At 34.8% G+C, this 22,738-nt stretch overlaps 1 protein-coding gene across 1 annotated transcript; it reads right to left on the reverse strand.

Annotated features, from left to right (window-relative positions):
* Positions 1–4,816: 4,816 nt before the first annotated feature.
* On the reverse strand, positions 4,817–21,108 carry LOC149782443 (beta,beta-carotene 15,15'-dioxygenase-like). The gene is made up of 12 exons (XM_089933853.1): positions 20,819–21,108; positions 18,956–19,078; positions 15,454–15,589; positions 14,801–14,930; positions 12,341–12,476; positions 11,291–11,523; positions 10,979–11,081; positions 10,102–10,259; positions 9,379–9,487; positions 7,675–7,775; positions 6,174–6,285; positions 4,817–5,143 (listed from the first exon to the last, which is right to left on the reverse strand). The coding sequence occupies exons 1-12, from the start codon at positions 20,883–20,885 to the stop codon at positions 4,980–4,982; spliced, it is 1,572 nt and encodes a 523-aa protein (XP_089789979.1). The 5' UTR covers positions 20,886–21,108; the 3' UTR covers positions 4,817–4,979.
* Between the last annotated feature and the right edge of the window lie 1,630 nt (positions 21,109–22,738).

Genomic DNA, 22,738 nt, shown 5'->3' on the forward strand with positions numbered 1-22,738 from the left:
GGAATCATAACATGGGGAAAATATGAACTCTTTCAATTCTAATTATTAAAAAGACGCTACGGAATATCACCTTCATTTTAATCTGAGTGCAGTAAGGAGAATGTTACTGCACTTGGAACGTAGTCAAATTTACAGTACAATTTCGAAATGTGTAATCAAGCTTTAGAACCCTTGTCAGCTCATGTAATTTGGATTTGCATAACTAAGAAAGTACATTTTGAGGAAATTCAAGATGTACAAATATAAATATATTTAGACATGTTTATGCCTTGTCAGTTGCATGCTTTTTATAGGGACCCCGGCTATGTTATGACCTGTATGGCGTCTATCGCTAGCCTAGATCCGAGACACTGAATAAAGTTAACGCGGAAATTTGCAAAGCAGCTAGTGTGTCACAATCCATTCAGCCAGTGGAATACAAATTCGTCGTCGTCTTGGCTTATTGGCTTTGAGGCCTTTATCTTTCTGCCAAAACCTTCAGCTGCATTTTTTCCCTCGCGAATTTAGTATTTTCACTTATAAAATGGTACGCACTTGATAGATATGCGATAGCCCTTGTCCTCAGTATGCTTTTCTATGCCTTTTTATATATACCCCAAAAAGCACTGGCCATAGTCTGAATTATTCGTTTAAAAAAAAGTTACGAACATTTCTCCTAAACAACTGTTTGTCAAAATTTTTTTTTTTTTTTTTTTTTTTAATTCTGCGTCTCTCGCGTTTGTTGTGGACATTGCTAATATAACGTTCATTCATTTGCTTGTTTGAAAGTTTCATTTGTGGCTCAGTTAACTCGTCAACATTGTTCTCTTTGTCATCTCTAGTTTCCAATAGACGAAAGAGCTGTTTTAGTTCATTCACAAATAAATCAAATAAACTGAAACCTAAGTCTGCTACATGAGTGTACATGGTTTATTTACTATGGTTTATTTGCAAAGTAGTTCCTAATACACTATACTATTTTTAGGCACGTGCGTGCATTATCAATGTGTTCATTATCGTTAATACTGCACGATTCTGACAATGTAAAGTTAACGGAGAAAAAAAGGAGTCTATAATAATTTTGCCTATGCATACTTGTGAAAATCGATCAAATCTCAGTACAGACAACCACACGTTAGTAAAGGAACGTTGTGGATTATATACCGTAGATTGCGACGATGACAGAGATTATTCAAAAAAAAGTTTTCGAATCCGAAGAAAATGTTGCAAAACAAGATTCAGTAAAAGAGCAAACATAAATGGTTCCTGCCATTAATCATTCGTGCTCCATATATATTCGAGTGCGAGTGATTGTTTGTAATTCAAAAACCGTTAGCATAATTAACTAGGGCCAGTCATCCGCTTATACTCCACACAGGTAAATTTATGATCATGAGGCTAAAAATTGACTGATAGTGACCATACTGAATAGGGTCTTCAATCAGAGGGTTGTTCATGCGATAACCAGAAAGGAAGTTCATAAATAAACAGAGCTCGTGCGCTTTAATTTTTTAAAAATGGAGGACGAGTAACATCTGGGAAATATATATTCTGTGTAGAATCTTGGAAGGCAAGTAATACCTTGACACTGTATACAAGTACAATCTTGGAAGACGAGTAATCCCCTGGCACTGTATATAATGTGTAAAATCATGGAGACAAATAGCTCCCGGCACTGTATATGATGTGCACCATTTTTGCTGACGGGCATATGTGTGTAAACAAGTTAAAATTCATGGACCTAATAGTGACTATGTTGACGTAATTTGCTTACAAGTGTATATTTGTGTTCGTGACAGGTGAACAACAGATACTGAAAAGTGAAATTATTTACATTTATTATGGGTACATTATGTGGTTATTCGTCCGTTAATTATCTGTACATGCTTTTTTGGAATGTTTACGGTATTTGTAAAGTCTCTACCCTGTTCATTTATACACGAATGAAGAATTGGATTGAATTAAATAGGAAGCATTCAGATTTTAAATTAAATGTTGACATTGCTTCATATTCATTATGTATTGCACTTTATTATATGCTTATATTTTTCTCCGTTAACTTTACATTGTCAGAATGGTGCAGTATTTTACGATATTGCATTCACGTGTAATTCATATTGCACTCACGCGCATGACAAGTGTGCCCAATAGTGTATCAAGAACTACTTTGTAAACAAATCATGTACACTCACGTAGTAGACGCTTTACGTTTTGGTTGATTAAATTTGTTTTTGAATGAACTAAAGCATATGTTTCGCGGACTGTCACATACCAGCTGCTTTGCCACATTCCGCGTTATCTTTTTGATACAATGTTTCGGATTTAGGCTAGAGATAGACGCAAGATAGGTCTGGGTCCCTACAAACAACTGTAAGTGACAAGGCATAAACTGTCTTCTTTATCTGTTAATAAGAATGGCAAAAAATATACTTACAATTTTACATCCTGAATTTCGGGGGCCCCGAGTGGTCTAAAGCGCTCTTCGTTACGGATCACTACCATCTCACCTCTGTCTGCGGCGGTTCGAGTCTAAGATTCAGCCAGTTTGGGTATGTGAGAAAGCTTGCCAGTAGCTTCTCGTGGGTCGGTGGTTCTTTCTGGGGTTTTCCGGGTTCTTCCTCCACCATTAATACTGGCCGCCATGTATAGCCTATCGTGTGCTGAAAAATGGCGTTAAACCCCTCAACAACAACAACAACATCCTGAATTAACTCAAAATGTACTTTCTTAGTTCTGCAAATCCGAGTTACAGCGATGTCATACCATGGGTTCTCAAGCTTGATTACACATTTCGAAATTGTACTGTAATTTCGACTGTATTCCAAGTGCAATTAACATCCTCCTTACTGTACTCAAAATTAAATAAACATTATATTCCATAGCGTCTTTTTGATAACTGCAATTGAAAGAATTCATATTTTTCCCACATTACGTTTTCAAACATTCAATGACATTACAGAAACACACTTGCAGATGTCAACACGCTGCTCCATCGCTGCTGAAATCAGACTTCATGTTGAATAAATCCAGTCATTATCACGAAATTTAGACCAAAATCTATTAATTCCAGACTAAATGGAAAAGTTGTTGCAATGCGCATTCATTCACAATATGAATCTAAATGTCAAATTTAAATAGACCAAAGCGCCATTTTCTTTCGAAAGTGATGTCTAGCGCGCGCCTAAGTTAAAATGTATCTGGGCGGAGTTATGTGCGCATTAATAATGTTGTCGTGTACTGATGAATCTGCGCTTGTGTATTTAGTATGGAATACGGCATAAATTCAGTTACTTTGTTTCTTGTACTGTGTTTTTATTTATATAATTAAGCCTTAGGTAGAATAGGAAAGTGAGCATATACTAAAAAGGTTACTGCATTTGTATGGGAAAATATGAACTCGTTTTGTCGGATGGACATGCTGCACTCCCAAGTTCGTGCAGTATTTCCATCTGAAAAACTCGTCCATATTTTCCCATACAAATGCAGTAAACTATAAATACAGTTAGAAGAGTTAGCAGGGTAAATAGGTATCGGTTTAATTCCAGATTTCTTATTATTATTTATATTAATACATAATTTGTCACGGCTGTTGATGCAGGGTGTGGTGGGGTGGTGAAATGAGTAAATCCACTTGATTGCTGCGATCCAGTAAGACGACAATGAATCAGAGAAATAATTTTGCTCGTGCCTGCATACACTCCTTCCTGGTAAATATTCACCACTGATTCAACCAGAGTATGTCAGAGTGGGGACAATAAAAGAGTCTATGGACAAGGTAAAAGAAGTGAGATACTATTTGGAAGAGTTAGAGAAGTGGTCAGAGTGGGAGCTTATGAAAAGGGGTGGTGAACAACTAAAGAAAGCGGAAGAACAGATGAGAAAGGTAATTGATGAAGAAGTGCAGAAAATCAAGGACAGGTGGACAAAAGATAGGAAAGAACAAGAGAATAGAAAGAAAAAGGAAGAGTTTGAGAGGCTGAACCATAACTGGATAAAGATCCAACAGAAGTTTAGAGCTATGGGCCACCCTGACTGGATGCCAGAGACTGAAAAGAAGGAGAAGAAGAAGAAAGGAATTTTGGGAAAGATAAGGGGATGAATGAAAAAAATGGAGGAAATAGAAGAAACCCAAAGGCCCTTTTCAGGGCCAATCATATGCCTCGAAAAGATATTAACTTTCATGCCTAATTTCTTTTTTTTTTTAAATGTCTGTTGTCTATTGTCTGTGTTCTATCCATCTCCCATGTTCAGCTTCCCCATGTTCAATTCCCCTTGTCCCTAAAGTGCCGGGCCTGTATTCCTCATGTTAAATTCCCCTTGTCCCTAAAGTGCCGGGCCTGTATTTCCATGTTAAATTTATATTGTCCCTATATTGTCGGGACCATGTTTTTAATGTTAAGTCACATAGTCCCTATAGTGCCCCACTACACTACTCTTGGCGAACATATCACCTAAGGTACCAGATGGATACTGCCATGCGCGGTTAATTTAGTGAAGGGTGTAAGTTTGTCTCCCGGGATCTTTGGTATTAACGTGAATGAGTTTACTCGAGCTGTGACTAAATTCTCCCTTTTTTGACATGTTGCTCCAAATAATCTCTATGTACAGCGTAAAATGTGTGGGAGTACAGAAACCTAGGTCTCTATTCTACTGCCAAAATAGGATCATATGTTCAGCTGGTATCTACGTTTGGCTACAATACATGTCTTGCTAAAATAATTATTTATTTGGTAATTTACCCATGCAAATAAAGTAATCAAACAAGGAAGTGCTCTTTGACTTGAAGAAATAAAAACAGTATCAAGTACTCGCATCTAATAAAGAAGAGGATCTGGCATATCGAATGAGATTTTATTTAATTTTTCAATTTAAAATATGTAACTTAAATTGTACAATCAAACTGGAACTATAGTCTAATAAATGGTGAGTCTTACAGCCAAGTCACTTACCACCGATTTGTTTGAATACTAACGTTACAAGTTATTTTGTCCTGAATTATATCAAACTTTTGCCGATTTGAAGAGCCCGTGAAAATCTCTAGGAAAGCGGGGGAGATCAAAGTAGGCCCGAGCTATCTCCTTCATGGTCTTCGCGTCAAGTATCACCAGGAAAGCTTTGGAATGGACATCAGCTTTTATGTCATTGATTGCCGACAGCAGCACACCTGTAATATATCAAATCTAGAACTTGAGCCCTCCTATTCATTGTGAATACCAACTGGGGTTGTATAATATTTAAAACCTCTATATGACGTGAAACAGTGGCAATTTCCTGCCATGTTAGATTTCTCAGTGAAATATTATAATTCTTTTCTGAAACACAAATCTTAACCGCTGTAGCTTACTAACGGTGTGGGGGTGGGGTGGTATCCCCGGGCGCCAGAGGTCTTGGGGCACCAAAACAGATGATCAAAATTAAATCGTTGGCGGACCATTATCGTTTTCCCGGATGGATTTAAAACGATAAATTTGTAAAATGCAATAACATTTTGAATGATTGGATCTAGGTTGTATTTGTCATTCAGGACAAAATTCCCAAATTTTTTTTGTGTATAAAGAGTTTTGGAGAAGCTTGCAAGCTGTGGAGAAACTTGCATTTACTGTTCATTTGCGTCTCCATAAGCCTTCTGCAGTCAACATTGTAGGTACACGCACCATGTGTTGTTTACGGTTCTTCCGTAAATGGTTAAATGTTTTGTTCATGGTTTACACTCCATGTTTCATTGTCCTGTTTACGATACTCTTTCTATCGTTCGGTGTTTGTTTGCGATTCTCCCTTCCATAGATAAATGTTTCGTTTACAATACACATCCATGGCTGAAAGTTTTGTTTACGGTTCTCCCTACAAAGTAGTTCAATGTTTCGTTTACAATACATCTTCTTTGGTTCAGTGTTCTGTTTATGGTTCCCCCTCCCATGCTTCAATGTTTACGGTTCCCCCTTCCATGCTTCGATGTTTACGACTCCCCCTCCATGCTTCAATGTTTACGGCTCCCCCTTCATGCTTCAATGCTTACGGTTCCCCCTTCAATGCTTCAATGTTTACGGTTCCCCCCTTCCATGCTTCAATGTTTACAGTTCTCCCTTGTATGTTTCAATGTGTTGTTTACTGTTTACGGTTCACCCTTCTATTGTTCAATATTCAGAATTTCCTCCATATTAGGGTTGGAAAATGTTAAAGGATAAAGTATTTACCATCGTCTTCTTCTGTTCCATCCGGATTAGGTACGAAGACGGGTTCGCATGGATAACACTCGTCTTCCGCCCACTCTAAGACTTGACGCGTTTCAATATCGATTTTCAGCAGCTGAAAACATTAAAGTTATACATCTTTTTGCATGTGTTCTCTTTCATAAAGTTGTACATCTTGCTACAGTGTAGCAGTTAAATATAACTAGTATATAAAGTATTGTTGGAAAGAAGACATCTAAAGTAACCACGTTTTCCTATTGCCATCTTTCAAATAGGGTGTGCATTGTTTTAGCATAGGTATTTTTTAATTTACTTTTTCTGTCTGAAATTTAATAAAAACAGAGATTGATTTAATAAGTTATATTACAGTTTTTGTTTGCCAGTGACAGTAGTTTTGATTTTAAATATTTTTTTTTCGGTTAAACCCAGTACCGGATTAGGACCTTCCAGGGCCCTAAGCATAGGAAATAGTATGGTGCCCTTCCCTTCCTACAAAATATAAAACTAAAAAAAAAATATTAAAAGATAAGAAGGTTGAAAAATACCAGTGCTGTCATCTTTCCAAATCAAAATACTCCTACATGCAGATCGAAATGGTCGTCATAAATAAATTCATTCAGTTTTATCATCAACAATTAATTCGACTTTTTTCTGGTGCCTTAAGCACGTGCTTAGTGTGCTCAATGAATAATCCAGCACTGGTTGAACCCAAATGATGGTTTAACAGACGACAAAGTACATTAATTGTAAATGCGGTAGATTCTTGTCCCAAGTAGCAAGGACGTTGATGCCCCCACTCACCCATCCAAGGAAAAAACATTTTTTAAATGTATTAATATTCATAAAATAATAACTAAACGTAGGTATTCTAATTAAAACAGTTGTACGATTATTCAAATGAAATGCAGAATAAAAGAACATACTCAGCGAAATAGCGTCCCTCTCCCACCCCATGTTTGCGCATTGGTACGTTGCCCATCCCTTATGACGGTATTGTCAACTAGTGATTTCGTCTGTCTCTCCATCAGTAAATATAAGCCTTAGTAAATACCATAGCAAATTAAAACTGCAAAAACGTATGCTCCCTCTTATTGGTCGATAAATAGCCAGCTAATAAAAATACGTTATAAGACATAGGAAACGCGGTCTTGGTAAGGTTCAGCTTTTTAAAAATTAGTTGACAGTTTAGTTGACATGGCAATGTTTATTTGAAATGCTTCAGAACATAATGAGTTGTCATGTCCGAATAAACCATTTTATTGAATGGATTTTTTAAAAATGTGTCACGTGCCTGATGCTTGAAATAATTGCAGGTACCAAACTTACTTCCTTCCAAATTATTTACATTTAAATTACATTTAAAGGACGTCCACACCTGTTTACGGCCAGATACAAAGTATGCAGTTTGACCACTGGAACAGTCGGGGCTATGCGGACGTACACTTAGAGCGGGCCTTTCCCCAACTAATGATACCCACCCGCTTTTTGAAAAACGAGCACATACCCTAAAGTTCTTGCCTTCGTTATTGGGCCAGCCTTCCACGTACAGATAGCGGTATTTACGTCCATTGTACTTCCGGTAATTTATCTGAGGAAACTCAAGTCCTGAAATTTTATAGGTTAACAGCTGTATATTGGCCGTATATGTCTGACAAGCTGTACTTTTATTTAATCAGCCATGCGTGTGTGTGTTCGTGTGTGTGTGTGTGTGTGTGTGTGTGTTTTTAATGTAGCTTAAACAATTTTCCAGACACATCACTACGATAGAGTAGCAGTTTATAATGATGTCTAGCGCCAGGGCATCATGCCGCAGACATGTAGCATCATGTCACACCCAGTTACATTATCCTGACACCAGGCCGACCAGTCCTCACACTAACCTCGTAATGCTGAGCGCCAAGCAAGGCTAGTACCATGTTCGTAAGTCTCTGATATGACTCGGCCGGTGTTCGAACCCAAGACCTCCCGCATTCGAGGTGGACGCTCTATCCATTTAGACCACCGGGGCGGGCCTTATTATTTGTAGCAAATCAGATAGTGTTACATTTCTAGATGGGGAAAGTTACCGCTAGTACATTTATGTTCTTAATGACGTCACTTTCATACATATGAAAGCTACAATTGGACTGGTGAATCAAAAGGTCAACAGAGCATTACCTTGTACCGGTGTTCATCAGATACGCTTGCTGTGAGATTTATAAGATCTCTATTTTAAGCAGATTGTTTGATCCACGATCACAGAATTGCAAAACCTTTCTAACAACTTCTCATACTTCTCTTACCCAAGTCCATCATCTTACATGGATTTCAAACAAATACGAAAAAAATGTTTGTAGATGACGAAGAAAATATAGGTTTCATAGCAAGGCGCGAATAAAAGTTGTGAAGTGTTCTAATTAAATAGGTATGCCGCTAAAGAAATCAATTGTTAAAGGGCTGCTATGTATACCCTCCAAATTTTAAATGAAAATAGGTTATTTCCACGATATTGCGAATAAAAACTAAAGAAATGTGTGTGTGTGTGTGTGTGTGTGTGTGTGTGTGTGTGTGTGTGTGTTTTGGATTTTTAACGTAGCTTTAACAATTTTCCAGTCATATCGTTACGATGTCTGCAGTGTGACAGTTTATAGTGACGTATAGCACTGGGGCATCATGCCGCAGACATGTAGCGTGATGTTTCGACCCAGTCACATTATCCTGACACCAGGATGACCAGTCCTAGCCCTCATCTCTTAATGCTGAGTGCCAAGCAAGACAGCGACTGGTACCATTTTTTAAAGTCTTTGGTATGACTCGGCCGTGGTTCCAACCTGCGACCTCCCGCATCCGAGACGAACGCTCAAACTACTGGGCACTGGAGCGGTAAAATTAGAGAATGCAAATATGGATATTATTTATTCTAACGAAAGCAGCTATTGATGAAAAGCGCGTTAATTTTAACCTGGAAGTGCGTTAACACACCATTCAATTTTTAAGGTGATCGTGTAAAAGAAGAGTAGTACAATTCAAAGTTCACTGTTCTATGATAAATAAAAAAGATGTCTAAACGAATCGGATCAAAGTATTTGTGTACAATGACGACCGTACGGCAACTGCATAAAAGTAGAGGATGGCAGGTGAGCAGAAAGAAATAGCTGAAAATTAAATATAGATCTCAGCAGAACATGATGCATAAATTATATCAACCAACAATACTGTCTAAACATGCCTAGTCCTGGTATTATCTCGTCAAAGTTGACCAAGATGGTGTCGTTGATTGTCTTCATGGCTTTTGCTTTGGATCCTTCTAACGTGATCAGGTTCTGTCCAATAGACGCCTGGAAGGAAGACATCTATACATTGTGACACATTTCAAGTTTTATTCTTGTAAGTTACCGTAACAAAACTTCAATCTTCATTGATATTCATATGCCAGGAAATCTAGTTTGGGTCAATGTTTAGGACATAAGCCAAAATAATTATAATAATTTTTTTATATTTGCAAAAGTGATTTAAAAAAAAAGAAAAAAAACAGCGCTGAACATGTACAAAGGATTTTCACTTTTAAGTTAGGGTATTTAGTTAAAGAGTGCAATTACAATTAAGAACCCTGTTTATCAGACCTTTATTTCTGAAAGAAACACCCCTCAAGCGTAACAGAACAAATTACAATACGCTATATAGTCGCACTTGTGATGTTATATTTAAATATTCTAATGCAGATGTGATAGTAAACATTTTTTGTTTGTAGCTATATTGCGTTATTTTCTCTACTGCACTACACTTATCTGAAATAAAATCAAGAAACGCACTGGTGTATGTAATTAGTGATGCATGGATAACTGCAGTGACGTTCTGGTTCTGATTGCTTCAAGGGAGACGACAACAAGAAAAAAGGAGATAAAAGATGAAAAATAAAACAGAAGAAAAGGAAAAGACTCTGCATACTTACCTCTTGATCAACATGTAAAGGTAAAACGTATCGTCTTAGTGTCCCTTGGTTTGTTCTTCTGAATATTTCAAGACTTTCTTGTGATGTTAGGTTAGACAGATAGAATGCGTCCAACATGTCGCTGTTTTTGTATCCTAGCAGGTCCACTACAATGTGACCTTCAAGTAAACAGAATAGAACGCATGAAAAACCTGCAACAACAACAACAACAGAAACGCAGCTCAAAGATTGATGATTACACGAGCTTTTAGAGAGAAACCCAAACAATCTAGATCGACCGTTTTTAACCTATTCAAAACGAAATTATTTATTAGATCGATCCCAAAAATGAACGATGTACGCCTTGTCAACAAAAACTTGAACTTCCAATTTCTACAACGATCTTGCAATAGGACGCATTTGTAGCATTACATTATATTATATCTGAATACAATGATTCTACAAGATATAGTCATTTCTAGTACCCCGATATATATATATATATATATATATATATATATATATATATATATATATATATATATATATATATATATATATATATATATATATATATATATATATATATAATGTTTTATTTCATAGTCATTTTACAGAATGTTCTTTTATCATGAAGTTTAAGTTTGTTTGAAAGGGTTTACATTAAGTTTTGTTTTACAAAAATTACCAAATCAATTTAAATTTCTTCTACAATTATGTTTCGTAATAAAATTTATAATACTGGAAATTTCCTCAAAGATAATCAATGTATATAAAGTAGGAAAATAGTTAAGCATCGTCTTTGAAATGAATACAGATATATTTGTTATTCTAAAATACAGACTTTGGAGTATATTTTGTACCTTGGAGATAAAGTTTCACATGCACAAACACTCACCATCTTCCTCATAAGCATTGCAGTGGTGAAATACCACGAACGCTCTCGATTCATAGGTATTTATTTTCTCTCCAGTATGCCTGCTTACTATATGGAACTTAGCCTGGGAAAAGAGTGGAATAATAATATTAAGAAAATACCAGCCTGAGTACATCTTGTCTTTCCAGCATTTGAAATCGTAAACGCTACTGATACGAATACCTCATTTAAAGATTAACAACAATATTTCCGTTTGGTCAAACAAAATGTTTATGGAATTTCCCACTCTAACTTGCACTGAAGAAAAAAAAATATGCTTGAATGTTAACTTACCCTTACAGATGGGCACCATTCCAATGACGATAATGCAGTTTCTCCGTTCTTGTCACTATCTTTGAGCTTCAAAAAATCAAAGAACAATGGCTGTTCTACTACAACGTAGTAGTTTTCAGTCATGGCGAAACTGTGCACGAAGGACATGCCAAGGCGTCGACTGGAAGGAATCGACGCAACAATTTTCCCTGACGAAAATTCACTTCCTTCTAGACTATTTTTGTCCTTCTGCCCTGTAAAAAATAACTATATATATATATATATATATATATATATATATATATATATATATATATATATATATATATATATATATATATATATATAATTGGAAGTTTGGGAAAAAGTACCTGATCATTTATTGTCCATAACATAATAGCAGAATGAAATTTGCACAGGTTGAAAATCATGGACTCTTATGAAATACACAACTTTATAATGTAATGATTACGTCATTTCGAACTGCGCATTAAGCTTTGACTTGGCAAAAGTAGACATCCCATAAACTATAAAATGAATGAAACACTGCCTAACGAACTCTTAAAAAGCATTTGTCACAGAATCACATTATTTTAAACTTGTTTTCAAATGTGCTGCATCTAAAAAGTCCTAAAATGGATACAAAGTGTGCTTAGACACATTTAAACAGTTTTTTCCCCCTTAATGTGGACACCATCAACTGCGTTCATCTTCGAAAGTCCAAATCATTTCTATGTAAATTTTTTGCACCTGAGAAGAGTAGCCCGAAGTTGATATAGCCAGGAAGTGGTGCTTCCCCACTCCCACCCCCTTGTATAATTATGTGCTACAGTAATCTGTGTCGTATATTACAATCTCGATTGTTTGCATGTGATACTAAATAACAGATTTATTTATAACAAGACAAGTTACTGTAATAGCTATTGACCTAAAATCAGCTGGTCAGTTGGAGTCCGCGCATCTCTTTAAGAAGAAACCATTTGACAATGTGGCGGCAGTTTTAACATCACGAGCACTTGGCCCTTCGAAGGTGAGTTGAATTATACTATTAACTTTGTCACCTGAACTTGCCTTTGGGAGTAAACCTGACGAAGCATATTTCAGGAGACATTCCATGTACCGATCCAACGTTGTGGACAGTTCCATCAGCGTCATAGTGGGCATGCGCAGATGCGGCGTTCACCGCCACGTAGTTGGACAAGTTCACCTAAAACCAACTAAGTAATCTTTTTAAAATGCTAGTATTTACTAAATAAATATTTTCCGATAAAGATTTCTTGCCTGAAGCGTAATCCAGACTAATTTCATTATGTACACGCAGATGGGTGTCACTAATATTCACTATCCTCGTGATTGATAACTATAATATTTTGTCACTAACAGAACCCTGAAAAGCGATCAGAACCTTTTAAAAATTCTTATCTTCAAATTTCCGTATCTTGTTTATGTAACCAGTCACGATTTTCGTTCTCGTTCTAAAACAACCGAAATATATTTTTAAAAAGTTATCTAAGATGAACAAAAACAAAGAAATAAACTTTTCAAGAGAAGTCACATGCACTCAGTTTTATATTCATTTCAGTCAGATGTATACATCTATGGTCACAATTTTTAGTGTATATTGTTACCACTCTATGGTCTTCAACAAAGTCACAGAGATAAGCAAAAACCATAAAGTTTAGTAAAATTCAACAAATAATTTATTTCCCTAAAATAGGAAGTGAAAATTTAAAAAGAACCTAACGATATTGTGAATTAAATTCCAAATAGTTCTAAAAGTTCAATTACAAGTCCAAAATGACAGAGTTCCGAATGAATTCCAGTCGCGATCCGAATGAATTCCCATCTTGAATATGCTGATTTACTACCTGGAATAGTGTTGATGAGATAACAGTCTTGATGTATCACAATGATATAATCCAAAAAGTCTCTAAATGAATTCACACTTGTCCCAAAACCAGTAATTTAGCACAAATGTATTAATGAGCACTAGGTAATTCCAATGAATAATTTAAGATACTAAATCCTCTCAAACTGAAACTAACACAACTAAACGACTGATTCCACTTCTGATGCTAAGATAGGAATGCGTAATTCTAATGTAAACAACCTTAATATATCGACATACAACAAAACAAGAACATCAATGTAAGTAAAAGTTAATTTCAAGAACATTTTAAATTATATACAAGATCAGGTCCATTACTACAATTTTAATAAAAAAAAGCAAACCAGGTATTCCGAAAGGGAAAAAATCAATATCCTGAACTCAAAGCCAAGTAAACATGTTTACCTACGAATAATAATAATCTTAAAATATAATCATAGACAAAAATTAGGTATGTAAAATGTTGTTAACAAAAAGACATCAATCAGGTAGGCCCGATGTCCTACCCTCAATTATGGACAAAGGTCAATCACACAATACAAATTAAACATACATAACAATATATCGTCTTATAAGTAAACATACATAATAATACATCGTCATATAAGTAAACATACATAACAATATATCGTCTTATAAGTAAACATACATAACAATATATCGTCTTATAAGTAGGCTCGAACTGTTAGCATCATAGATCATGATCGTGACTTCTAGTGGATGGTTCATGACATAGCGTCGCTCATGTGTCATGACATAGATCTTATGCCTGGGAATGATACACACATCAACAAGTTTGCAAGCGTAGAACACATTTTAATAGTGTTAACCACAAGACCGAAAATCTCTTTCAACTGCTCGAAAAACATTCGCATTTTTTAAAAATAAATATCACATCCATCATGATATAAATAGATTCATTGAAAGCAAATGAAACTGTAAATTAAGAATTTAGGTTTCAACATTACCTGACGAATTTTAAATGAAACACGTACATTCATAATTTCTAAAGCACTTTCTCCATTGGATACCGAAAACAGTATAGTATTACTAGATTTATTATTGTCGTAAGTAAATAGCACTTTTAGAGTATATCAGTTTATGTTTATGTGACACTGATAAAGAGTAATGTCCCTTTCATTATATGTCAACCAGTGTATTTGTTGGTTTCTTGATCAGTTGTTGAATGTTTTATTGAAAACAGATTCTATGGCAACTACAATTAACATCATATCACCACCAACACCACCACTACTACTACTATCAGAACGACCATTGCCATTATTACTACCACCACTACTATTACTACTATTTATATCACTGCTATTGCTACGATAACTAAAACCATCACGATTACTGTTGCAACAACTGCCACCTTAAACAATACCACTACAAGAACTACTAACATTACCGATACCACTACTAGAAGCACCGCCATCACTACTACCACTACTAGAAGTACCACCATCACCATTACCACTACTAGAAGCACCACCATCACCACTACCACCATTGTAACTATTGCCACCATCATCACCACCATAACTAATACTAGTTGAACTACCACCACTAGTATCAATACTATGTGTTAGTATTAATCTTATTATTATTATTATTATTATTATTATTGCTGATTCTGTCACCTTTCCAAGTGAATCCAGTGTTTCCGGATCAACTCTGTGGATGAATTTACTTTCGGACGTTGCATATATTTCATCTTCGAAGGGGAAGAAATTCACGAGAGTGTTGTCATAGCCAAAGAATGATAAAAACCTTAAGCAAGATAATAGTGAAAAAAATGTAAATTAATTTTTTAAATCCTATAAGCATCTTCAAAAAACATGAATATTTTTACATTTATTCTTCGTTGACGGAGGTTGTCAGACTTTTGTATATAATCTCATTCCTTTCTGTTACTCGGTATCTATGAAGACCATGAAAATACATATCCATTCACACAAAAAACTAAAAGCACCATATTTTAGATCTACCTTTAAAGACGAAACATAAAGCTGGTTGGACTGTTATTGCATTATTGATATAAGGCTGAACTGATTGAACATCTCAGATAACAAAAAAAAATTAGGGCGTATTTTTCTCAATTAGCATTAACAATTAAGCCTAATTTCTTTGACTCGTGTTTTTTTCTTCTTCCATAAAACCCCAAATAGATAAAGTTTAAAATTCATTCAGTTGGATATATATATATCTATCTATCTATCTATATATATATATATATATATATATATATATATATATATATATATATATATATATATATATATATATAACGTACCCCTTGAAGGTATTTTGACATGGATCAGGCACGGCGAAAGTCCCAAATTCTGACACTACGATTTTTCTGGCCGCCATGTTGGCCTTGTAGGTATCACTCTTCAGGATTCTACTCTGGTAAAATGCTTTTCCATTGTCTGTTGAAAAGAAAGAAAAAGAAAACCCAATTTGTTCTGTTCCCGAGGCAAATAAAGCAGACATAGTGGGTGATACATTCTCAACAAATAACATTAAATTAATTCAAAATGCACGACACACTTAATTCCAATAAAAATAAGATAAAAAAATAGCAATAACACTAAAGAGCAACAAACTAAAATTAAGTTTCAGATTCGCATGTACCTTCCATATTATTTTGTACCCCATTTAAAATTTGATGGAGGATCATGGGATTCGATATGGATGTTCAATCAGTATATAGGTATTGGTCATCCAGACTGGAACAATTTAGGTGTGTTCACTGAAGTCCATGCGTCGATATTCTTACATCGGCTGAATGTTTTGTGGTTTACTTTTTTTTTTTGGTGAGGTAGTGGTGGTGGTTTTAAGTTTGTTTTTTTTTTAAATTACAAAATGTCAACATTCTTGCATGGGCCTAATGTTATTTATATAAATCACAAATTGTTTAAGTTTGCATTCATGCTATATATACCGATCTACCACGCTAATATTTTTTCCCGTGGTACTTTGTCACTGTAGCGGTACGCCGGTAGTTTCCGTCAGCAAGTAATGTACGGAAATTCCCGAGGAATCTTAATAATAATAACAATAATAATAATAATAATAATAATAAAGACTTTATTTAGAGAAGGTAACTCAATTAGTTACAGAACTAATCTACCTTGAGGCCTTCTATCTGTTATGTACAATATATACAGTATATACAACATGATGTGAAGAGTCTGGCTTGACACTAAATAGTTAAGTAATTTTAAAATTCAAAGTATCAAGCCTGGAACACATGCACAGGCATCAGTGAAAACATAAACATATATAAGACTTAAATTATTTTAACTTCGTGTTTTCTTTATTCATGACAAAATAGCTCAACAAATTAACTTGCTTAAAATGGTTGTATATGTCACGTAGTAATATGAATATTATTATTATTATTATTTCATTACATATCCATTCAATATTACATGGCTATCAGGCTTACTATAGAGATATTCACATGGGGGACTTTTCAGCGATTGTACCTTACTTTGCATTCAACACCAAATGCCTATTTCATACTTTTAAAAGTATACATGTCAAAAATTGAAGAAAAAAATGTGTGACTAAAAAGGAATATACAATAAATATAAAACCACATAAGTGTTTAATTCCAAATCGGGGAAAGAACTCGTTTGATACGGCGTAGGAACATATTCTTACACCGCACGAAACTCGTTTTTTTCCGCCCAATCAGAACAAAATATGTATGTAATTTTATTTGTATATCTATGCTCCTTTAATCATATGTTTGATACGTGTAACGTATACCAACGCACAGGCCAAATGGAAATTTTGTTTTAAAATAATAATAAAAAAACCCAAAAATATAAATCATGTTTGCGTTATTTACCAGCGTATGTGAATGTGTTAAGCATGTGTAAGGCTGCCAATCATCCTGTGATTTTTAGGAGCGCACTTGTTTTCTGTCTGAAGTTTACATAATTTCTCAAGTCCAATAAATATTTTCTTGTTTATGAGTAAATGTATTTCATGTTAAATTTATTGTCACTACTATACCAATAGTATAGCTAGTAAATTGTTGGCTTCAGTATCAACATTTTCTATTATTATCAATAGGCTCTCAAATATCAACACAGTAGTATCTGTAACAGTATCAGCTATAGAATAAGATTAATTATCCCGCTTTAGTTACAGCTTTTAGAGTGCAACTTGTACAACAGTTACATATAGCATATTCATACCCTATATAGTCTAATGAGAAGGGGGTAGAACCGCGAATTTTTTTAAGCTGAAATATTTTCTTTTTCTTTTTTTTAAAGATAGTTAATATCTTTCTTCGAAATAATACCATGGATATAATATGGTGTTATTTTCCTATAAATCAGAGCAAAATATTTTTCCAACTATTGACAGACAGAAATGAAAAAAAAATGTGCCAGACCCTGCCCCAGAAAATTGAATTGTTGATTCCTAATATTATTACAGCATACCGTGGTACGTATCGTTGTACATTCAGAAATACCGCGGTACAAAATTTTTCGCTCTAGTATAGACAAAAACCAATAACGTCAAGAGCCTATGATTTGCCACTAAACCGGTGGGTACAGAAAGAAACTAACAACGTCAAAGAGAAGATGATGTGCCACTACACCGGTCGGATAGACTCAAAGGTCACGTAGCCTATCCTGTGCCACTAGAGCAATGGGCAAAGACTATGAGAATCTATGTTGGGATTTGCACCGAGACAAGGAAACGCCTAGTCGAAGGGTTACATTATTTGTCTCCCTACGAGGCTCTGACCGGGGGGGGGGGGATAAAAATGTAACCCCACGACTTGGATTTCCTTGTCTTGGTACAAACACTGACATAGATTATATTTCTCACCCAATTTTTTCTATTTAAATTAAAACAACCCTGCACTTTTACTATTTTTGCCTCTAACTCTTAATAAAGATCACCAGGCTTTGCATCTTTTATTAAAATCTGAATAATTATCTAAGTAGAATCTAGATATATATGCTGCTCATAGAAAAGAAACTACAACAAAAATTGGAAACAAAAACAAGTTATAATTGTTACGTGTTGCATGTTGTGCGCCATAAGTGTCTCGAGCCAAGTGCTTTTATTTTTGCAAACGCGCATTAATACGAATATATAGAGTTCTAAATTTTCCTCCTGTGCTTAGGCAACTGGGATCAAAAGTTTAGAATCACGGCTTGATTTAAGGTTCATTCATACTTTGTGGCGGACAATACTTGGCGTTTTAAACATTATTACCTTCAAACATTATAAATGTATACTTAAAAATGCAACCACACCCACAAAAACTCGCACAAAACCTCAAATTAAACAACTACAACAAAAACAAACAACTAACAAACAATCCTAGAGTATTATTTATATTTTTTCATTACCTTTTGCAGGCAGAGAAATTTTTCATATTCAGAGTTTATGGCTTTTGCTTAGCAATATGCCTTTTCATGGCATCAGATATTATTGCCTCTGTTTATAAGTTAAATTTGTCCCGCACATACATAGATTATTTCATCCTATGTGGTGTGTATAGTTCAGACTGGTGTGTACAGTTCGGATTGTGATGTGTACAGTTATTATCGTTGTGTGTACAGTTTTTACTATGGAATGTACAGTTCCGACTGTGGTATATACAGTTCTGACTGTGGTGTGTACAGTTGGTACTGAATTTAACAGAGACCTCTGTTTTCCAAATAAAGCGAAAGCAACATCTGCACCAAGAGCTATACCCCTCGAGCATTTATTTGATTTTCTTTTTTTCAGTTGTGTTTGTGAGACTATGGAGGACTTACGGATGTGGAAACGTTGGAAGATGGCAAGTGGATCGAAGAAAAACTTGTATTTTGTGTCTCCAACTTCGTAGATTCCCGGACCGTTCCGATATAAACTTCCATTGATCCATGTGGGAATAGTACCTGGACAAAATAAGTACATTGTATATCCTCATCTGTATAATCTCTGGATCATGTCAAATTATATTACTCTATTTATTAATCAATATATTTTTAATGAAAGAAGTGTATACATATACCAGTCTTATAGACAAGCACACTTATAGATAGGTACGTACATTCATACCTACCTACCTATTTGCCTGCCTCACTACCTATCTACCTATACACACATACACACACACACACATACATACATACATACATACATACATACATACATACATACATACAGCTGAAACTAAATAATAATCCATTATGAAAAAGCATTTTCTTATGATTAGCAACGGAGATCAAATGAGGACAAATACATCATACATACTGTTACACTAATTTTTTTACACTTGACGTGTTTATATTTGCCGAGTTGTATCAAATGAAATTCTACAATCGTAAATGTTTCATCGACTACGAGATACATTATAATTTTAGCACGAAATATAATCAGGAAAAAAAAAAACACTTTTTAGTACGTAGTGGCTCTTAATAATTTTGATCAACTCTAAATAATTTATGCTAAGACAGTATTTCTAAGGAGAGTAAATGATTGAAAGAAACCCAAATATTGAATAGTGTGGTTTGGAAACGCGCTGTACATTAAAACAGATTTACCGGCATTTTGTACGCAGAGAGCCATATACATTAAGTCGCATTGACTAGTGCTGTATGTAAGTTATAGGTCTCGTCTTATTTGTAGCAAATAAATCTCTTTTTCTAATTCTGAATGTATGACGTACATCCTATATGTAGATTTGGCTTATTTATTTCACAGTAAGTATAATTGTCTAGTTCAGTATATATTGTGTATATTTCGGTTGCATCTTGTATAGATCACAATAGTTTCCTTGTCCAGTTTGGCACACACACACACACACACACACACACATATATATCACATTTTATTGGCACACACACTCAATTATATATATTGTTATATATATATATATATATATATATATATATATATATATATATATATATATATATATATATATATATATATCACAATTTATTCAAGTCATTAATTATATTAATGTTATCATGCTTTATCACTTACGCGTATGACATGTGTCTGATGTATGGGTTTTACGTAATAAACGTCTTGCACCAGCATTTTACTAGCTTTTTTCTTTCTTTCTTTTCTTAATGGAAGTCTGTCGTCAGTTAATTGTCAATTAGTTATTTTCGGTGGGATCTGGTTGAATATGTACGTCAAAATATTGAACTTAAGTCGCGATTACTCGAGGAAACCTCAGCAATATTTGCATGTGATATTGTTTTAATAACACCACCATCAGAAGTTGACAGTTTACTGAATATACGCCACGGGTCCGGCCCTGGGGCGAGGCGAACGAGGTAACCGCCTTGTGCCCCGCACTTTCAGGAAATCAATTCTGCAATGCAATTTTTTTGCTTGGGGCTTCTGACTCATCGCTTGCTGCCATTCTAGGGCCTGGCCTGATATGCCATTATGAACACACTACTTTTCTTCAGGACACATGCTGGAGCTAAAGAATGTGGTTGTGACCCCCACCACCACCACCACCACCACCACCATCTGATGTCTGCAACATTCGTAAAATGGATAACTGTTTGAGAATAGTCCCTTGAACGATAAAAGGTGAGATTGTAAGAAACTTTAAAACATACATCCCCGACTTTCTCCTCAAGTAGTCTGAGGGTCACTAAAATTAATATACTCACCCACAACTCGTCCTTCAATCGGCAACGTGTGTTCATCGATTGTTCGGTAAAGAGTATGAAGCCCCATGATTTGGTCAAGAGAAAACGACCTTGAAGCAGACAACGGAGTGCAACTTTTCCCACGTAAACTATAGTGCTACTTGTCGATGTAGCGGCCTTTCATAATCTGACGGTATGCCATTCTTCCCATTAATTTACCTGTAAGTTTCGTCTACATAAATAATGAAGCTGTATACATAGAAAACATCGCCGGAGGCATATCCTTCAGCCATTTCGACCGAATATAACTGTCGTTATATAACAAATCGTCTGCAGACTATAAAACAAAGCTCGTTGTGACATGGCCAATTGCTCGGTGCAGAAACACGAGAGTCAAGTGTCAAAACGAAAGTACGGAACAAAGACCCTTTACCGTTCCCTTCGAAGGCACTGGAGTAACTGATTTGTCGATTGCTTTAATGAATTTAGCGGCACATCAATACATGACAAGCTGTTTTGTGTCTAGGTGAAAGTAGTAAAGCGCCTTGCTCATAGACCAAGTTGCCATGTCGTTAAGATGTGTTGTAATTGTATCCGGAGAGAAGCTTAGAAGAGTGTTGTAATATATAGGCTGTCCAATGCCAAAAGGTTCCATGATCAAAAAGTTGCAAGTTGTCCTAAATTGAAGTTTTCTGATTCATCAGTTTTCAGAATCTAACTGCATTGAAACTTGGTTTTTTGTTGAGATTTCTGACAATTAAAGATCTAGTTCGAAGTTGACTGTCGTGATGTAACATCTGTCACGAAAGAATTTTTGAGGAATTTTTAGAAGGTGCAATTTGTAACATTGTAATTTAAATTTGTATATTTAAATAAAGATGATGATTGTGAAAATGTGTGTATTGTGTCATTCAAAATTATTATTGAAACCCAAACTATATATTTTTGGTAGAGATTGCTATTGTTCTTATGTACTACAGCATATGTACATACACCAAAATATATTACTGTGCTGCTTGTATATTCCAATAAAAAGGTAGCAATACAGTAGGAATATATATATATATATATATATATATATATATATATATATATATATATATATATATATATATATATATATATAAACTATTTGTGTCAGCAACATTCACCGCCGCTGACGTCAAAAAAGACATAATGAGAAACATTAATGCAGTCAGAGTCTAAGTTTTGCAATGTAGGAAATTTTTGACGAGGCAATTATTCTTGAATTGGAATGCAAAATGGATAACTCTTCGTGGATTTTCCGAAGTACGGACGGTTGTCCGATCTACAAGAATACGAAAGTTGAAGCTACGTGTTACAAGCCATAACGTATTAAGGACAAAGCAAATGTCTGTCACGATAGGAAAAAATCTATATATACGCTCCAATCTCAATAGCCTAGTCAGAATTGCTACGTTGCAGACTTCAGGTTCTGACCTCCCTTTTTCAGTTAAGAGAAATTTCTATAGTCTTACTTAGAGATTTTTCCCCTAAGTGCCTTAAAAATTGACTAATGATAAGAAGCATAATTAGGAAATAGTTATACAATACTAAATTTTATATACTGTGTATCAATGATTGTTTAAATTTTATTTAGAATTTATAAATTATAGGACTGACTTTTGTATAATGGTTTGCTATCGACTCCAAACTTACTAATACTTAGTTTAGAAACAAAAAGAAATATCTTTCAAATGACAGAAAATAATATTTTTAAAAAAAAAAACCCCTTTGATAAAATCTTGATTGTAAATAACTTTAGTAATAGTTTGTAGCATTTAATTCTTAAGAAGTTTTTGATTACTGGTAAGTTTATCGTCATTTAATTACAAAACACAGAAATTACAGGACTGTGTAAAGTGTGCTGGTTAGTTTCAAATAAATATAACAATTTAATTATACATCTTAAATGTTTCA

Source organism: Sinohyriopsis cumingii, chromosome 15, assembly GCF_028554795.1.
Source record: "Sinohyriopsis cumingii isolate HCF-2022 chromosome 15, ASM2855479v2, whole genome shotgun sequence".
NCBI classification, from domain to species: domain Eukaryota; kingdom Metazoa; phylum Mollusca; class Bivalvia; order Unionida; family Unionidae; genus Sinohyriopsis; species Sinohyriopsis cumingii.